Source organism: Siphateles boraxobius, unplaced genomic scaffold, assembly GCF_051911475.1.
Source record: "Siphateles boraxobius isolate OS27281-9 unplaced genomic scaffold, OSU_SipBor_1 30, whole genome shotgun sequence".
NCBI lineage: Eukaryota > Metazoa > Chordata > Actinopteri > Cypriniformes > Leuciscidae > Siphateles > Siphateles boraxobius.
In genome coordinates, this window is record NW_027508920.1 from 14,978,950 (window position 1) to 14,984,949 (window position 6,000).

General features: G+C 34.2%; 1 protein-coding gene across 9 annotated transcripts in view; it reads right to left on the bottom strand.

The window, feature by feature from the left end:
* arhgap42b (Rho GTPase activating protein 42b) overlaps window positions 1-4,953 on the bottom strand; it is a 134,005-nt gene extending 129,052 nt beyond the window's left edge. For 5 of the 9 annotated variants that reach the window (XM_077248339.1, XM_077248337.1, XM_077248335.1 and 2 more), the window contains exon 1: window positions 4,594-4,938. In XM_077248339.1, the coding sequence (XP_077104454.1) occupies window positions 4,594-4,747 (154 nt within the window). In that variant the 5' untranslated portion in view covers window positions 4,748-4,938. Of the gene's footprint in view, window positions 1-4,593 lie in introns of all 9 variants that reach the window. The other 4 variants (XM_077248338.1, XM_077248334.1, XM_077248336.1 and 1 more) reach the window with 3 other exon arrangements.
* Window positions 4,954-6,000: the final 1,047 nt, after the last annotated feature.

Genomic DNA, 6,000 nt, shown 5'->3' on the forward strand with positions numbered 1-6,000 from the left:
ACATATGTGTTCATTGAATCGATTGTAAAATCCATTTCCATTTTCAACACCAAATATTGGCAAATCCACGGTCAACTAACAGGCATTAGGACGAACGTAAAGAGGGAGCTTGAGACGCGCACAAGTCAGCAATATTTCTGATGATTTATTGGCGTGAAGTTTTTTGCACAATGACAAACAGGAGTGCAGCATTCAAGGATTGAAATTAACACCCGCCAAATTCGGATAAAAATTAACTTCGGCGGGTAACGCTGTCATATCACGAGCCAATTTGGCGTGTTTCTATGTTTACTCACTTTGCTGGGGAAGTTCGTGTAAGCCAAATCTGCGTGGATTTAGCGCAAATACGCAACTCGTGAGTCCTCGTGATATATTAAATACAGCGTATTGCGCAGAATCTGCGCATTTCTGGCTTACTTGAACACACACGTCACTAAGCAACAAATAACGGCAAGCTTGTTCACTTGCACCGAAGTAATAGCGAATATTAAAAAGCATTTGGTTAACAGAAAAGACACTTATTTTCCAACGTCCTACATGTTCTGTGTACTGTATTGATCTGTCTACCTAAAACACATTTTTGGTTAAAAAAAGGCAGTTAAAATAGATTCCCTATTTTCGTTTTCGAAACTTGTGTTGGTTGGTCCGATCGATTGTGCAATCGATTTTCGAACGTAAAGTAACAGCCCTACTTATAACTTGATTTTTTTTGCAGTTAACTGCTTGCAAGCAATAGCACATTTGCATGTGCTAATATATTTAGCAAAGAGACTATCCCTATACACTTGCATATACACAGTTCAGCAACATCCAGCATATATAACCTCAAACATTTACAGCCCCTCATTGAATTAACCACAGGTAACACCACAATATGATCACCACAATAACAACATAATAGAAACCCATATAAAACCCAACATAACAGGATATAACTCACCTCTCTTTATATTAATATTTGTGCACCCAAAAAAAAAAAAACAGTTAATTTCAACATTTATTCTCCTAACACATCTCTCTTTATATTAATATGTGTGCACCAAAAACCCCCCAGTTCATTTCAATATTTATTCTTATTCCATCTGACACAAAGTATGCTGGGAACTAGAAATCTGTTGCAACTCATTCAGTTTAATTTCAGCTTAACATAATCAGTTATTGAGTTCATGTAACTTTTTTCTATTAAGTACAATAAACTCATTTCATTTAGTTGAGGTCACTGTCCTCTGAAGCCAGTTAATAGCATTTTTGAACTTGATGAACAGACTGAAATTTAAGACATTATTCGCTGAAAATGTTGACATCAATCCTAGCTGTATTTACCACAATATTGAGAGTATGTGAGATAATTGGTTGATTCCATCTTTTTAACAAAGCAGTTGATCCAGTTCATAAAACCAGAAATTATTCTCACTGACTCAAAAATCGCATGGCTTCAGAAGACCTGAAGTCATATTGGACAAATTTATGACACTTGTATTGTGCTTTTCTGTACTCTTTTGAAACCTTCAGTCCATATTCATTGTAAGATATAAAAAAACATAAAAATAAATATCAGCACAACCTTCAGAATTGCAAAAAGAAACAAAGTTTTGAATGACATGGGTGAGTAAATTATGAAAGAATTTAAATTTTGTGGGTTATTTATTTATTTAACAACATTACACAGTTCTCCTACTGTCTATTGTTATCTTTGAGCCAATGTGGCATTTACTAAAAACAAGTTATCTTTTGTTTCCATGTCTGAAGGTCAGCAGTCCCACATAATATTATCATTAGGTAAAACATCCATTATGCAAAAAGAGAAGCAGCAATTGCACGGCCTTGGCATGGGAATCAGATAACCTTGAGGGGGGCAGGGGGCATATTGTATTTACCCACAATTTATCCAGATCCAGAATCACAATTCCAGCATTCCACACACAGTACATCTACATTAATGCATTTGGCAGTCAAATACTAGCTGAAACAGTGTGAATGCTTTCACAGATGCATACAACAATATAATGGAAATATACCAGCCAAGCAAGCACCTTTGGCATACTAATTTTAAAATTGTGCATACATCAACCAACAAAAAAAGAAGAAATATCTGCCTTGATTTTTAAAAGCAGCTATATGTCCATCCAAGTATTTTTAAAAATTGTGGCATTTTGTGTAAAAAAAAATGCTGAATGGAAAAGCCAAGACAAACTAAATTCTAAAAAGGTGCATAAAAAAAACGTACGTGCTCAGTTTTTTTTATCCGATAAAAAGACATGCGCATCAACTATGGTGGAATCACATTTACTGAATAAATTCCTCATGTGAAGTTCCTCAACTCTTTTCATTCTTTACTGGTAAATTACTGTTAAGAGATCATGTGTAAACAGGAATTAATATAAAAATAAAATGAAATAAAATACTGGTAAATCGGTTCTAGAAATTTACCTCAATGAGAAGTTGTAAGTTTTAGAACATATTTTTCGAAGTAAGTTTCAAAACCAAATGTAGAGTAGTATGTACAGCGATTTTGGATGCAGCAACAGCAAGGCCTTCTTTTCCATTCATCAGGTTTTGCGTACTATATTAACTGCAGTAAGTAGTAAGTGATTCTCTTTATTCAAGTGGATGAATAAAATGGCCAGCGTTTTAAATGTCATTTTGGATCATTGAAATCACAATCACACAAATTTTACCGGCATTTTGGCACTGATGTGTGAATGGTATCTTACCGGTAAAAAGACGGAACACAGTTGCTTGTGTGAACAGCACATTTGTGTATTTACCAGAAAAGTCTGGTAATTTTTACGGTAATTTACCGGTATTGCTGTCTGAAAGGGTCATTTGTCTCAGAGTATGTGATTTAATAAAGTGTACTAAATAGTTGACAATTTCATTGGGCAGCATCAGAAATGTTGGTTGAGTCTGAAATGGCTGAGCCAAAGTATGTCAAATGGTTGGGTAGCCTATATTCACCTCCCAGAACTGTCTCACACAATTGCGTTCCCAAACATCAGGGTTCCGCCTCTGAAGGCAAGATACAGTAACACGACAGCATTTATTGAATTTTGTCTGCACACTCTGAAATACAAGTAATTTATGATGTATGAAAAAAAGAGCAACAGTGGATTTCTTGCAACTTTCTTTTTTTATTACAGATATTTTGCAATAATTTCTCAGTAAGTTTTGTTCTCTTGAACACAGGATGGAAACAGTGCTTTATTCGCAAATATTTTATGCGATATTCCAATTTTGTTAAACTCACAATTTTGGAGGGAAACAGAGCTAGTGTACGCTAATAACAAAATCCCTGTAGTGAAAGACTACACTGGGACTCACAACAGTCTCTATGTATCTGTGACCTCGATCAGTAAACTATTTGTCATTTAGAACTTTAGATAACCCCTGAATAGATACTATCACACAAACATTTAAACATGAACTGTCTGAAATAGAAATGTTGACATTCAAAATTCAAGTTCTCCTTTTCGGTCTCTCTATCCTGAACAGCAAAAAAAAATGTCTTGGTAATTTTATAGTTGGGTTATAGTTTCAAAACCATCACATAAAGTAACATGATGTCACACAATCATTTATGAAAAAGGCTTGAAAATACTTTTAAGACTTAAAACTCTTAAAGTTCACCTAGAACCCTCATGGTTTGTTTTATTACAAACATTCTTTATAATATCATCTTTTGTGTTCAACAGAAGAAAGAAACTCATACAAGTTTGGAAAAACTTGAGGGGGAGAAAGTGATGACAAAATGTCCAAACTATCCCTTTAAATGGTCAACAGGGTAGTGAAAGGACTTGTGATATGACTCATGATATGAACTAACAGTCAGATGTACGTTTCATTTTCAATAAACATTCAAGAAATGTCGGTTAAAAATTCAACAATACGCCCAACTGGGTAACATTGTTGTAAGTAACAATGCTGCAATTTAGCTTAAATTAAGTAATTATTTTTATTATAGTAATTAAATTCTTTTAAAAAATGTTTGGTAATTGTATCTTTGTTAGCCATGTCGAATATATGAGCTTCAGAAATGCTGTCAACACTACAATTAGTGTACACACTTATCAAATGTACTGACATTATTTACTTGTGGCTGTCATGCTGTAGAAAGAGTCCAAATGATATCAATTTGAGTGTCACTAGTTTAGTTTCTTTTTTTAATAGAGTGAACACCATGCAGTAACAAGATAAATATTATGTTTTGGTCATTAAAATAATTAAAATGTCTGTGAATTGAATTCTTGGATACAACAGAGAAAGACCAGTGAGGTGAGGCTAAAATTAATCATTTTGTTTGATGTGTTTAAACCAGCTACATTTCATGCTGTGTTACATTAGCTGTGGTAATTTTATCACTGGATTATTGGCTTTTACGCAAACTCGGATGTTTTTAATTCATCATGTTGGCTATTTGTCAAAACTTAGTTAGACGCCTACTTAGACTGCATTGTTGTGCATCACAAGCGCGCTTTAGAACAAGTCTAGTGACCACATGCTATCTATATAGACAGCAAACTAGGTATTGAGTTACAGCCACCAAGAACGGTTAGAGATGCGGTTGTGTATTGATTTGAAATGTTTAGTACTCACTCTTGAGCGCGCAGATCAGCTGGTGTCCATCTTTAATCAGTTCTTTGATGAACTTGTTGGTTCGGTCCAGCTCGATCTCGTGACATTTGAGTCTCTCTCTAAAGTCTGGACTGTCCACAAAAGAGTCACTGAACTCTAGAGTCGGCAACCCCATTATCAGACCTGAAATAAAGCCTCACAAAACAACTCAGTATTTCCTCAGACACACTAACGGATCCGTGTCATCATCACCACCATCATCATCAACATCATCCACAGTCAAACGCGGGAAGAGTCGCTCTCTTGCAGAGATTCATGCAAAAGTTTCTCTTCACTTCCGCGCTCTGAACTTTCATCAAGCCAAACTTCTGCAATCAGCCTGAGATCATGAGACTCCTGCTGGTTACATTAGATAACACCCAGAGACGTGCTATCTGTAATGGCTTTCAACACAATTTTTGTAAACAATCAAACAAAAAAAGAAACATCTATAAAATCAACATTTGTTGTTTTTGTGACATTCTTTCATACTTTGTACAATTTATTTTGGCATTTCAACACAAAAAAGTCACAGAAAAAAAAAAGCAACAATATTGGCATGTCAAGGATCAGAACAAGTAATTATCTCCTTATTAAAGGTAACAATTTCTTATTTTCACAACATTCAGTGGTGAATATGTTATGTCCACTACATTTACTTTTACATTTTCACATATTTAGATGTTTAGTAGGGGTGTAACGATACCCTCATATCACGATTCGATACATATCACGATACGATATTATTGCGATACTACGAGATATGTTGCTTAATATGCTAAATTTGATATTACATTGTGGGTAAAGCTGAAAATCCAGAATTATTTTAGACGAATATGCTTGCACTAAATAATGTAGGCCACTTTTTACTGGTAACATAAGAAATTTGGCATTATCAGGACCCACAAATATTCCCCCATGGCATTATTATACATTATATTCAACTTTTATGTATAGTAGTTTATTGTCGTACTGACACAAAAACTCCAAGAAACTTGATTTTTCTTTTCTTTTCTTTTTTTTCACACAGAAAATTTAATTTTGGGTGAATCAGACACAATATATATTGTCTCTATCCACGATACATATTTATGCATTTTTGTATTGTGACAAATTTTGACAGAATATATTGTTACACCCCTAATGTTTAGCATGTGCAGGATGAGGATGCATTAGCCAAGGGGGTATAGTAGCCTATGGGAAATAAATAGACTGTACACACATTTGCAAATTTTGTTGTCAGAGCACAAAACTAAGTGTCATATAAATTAAAATTTTGTTGAATAATTTATAACTGTTGACAAACAAAAAAGAATCCTAGAAAAAGAAATTCATCTGAAAGGTTATTCTATAACTATAAAGGCATAAACAATTATTTCACTCAATTTA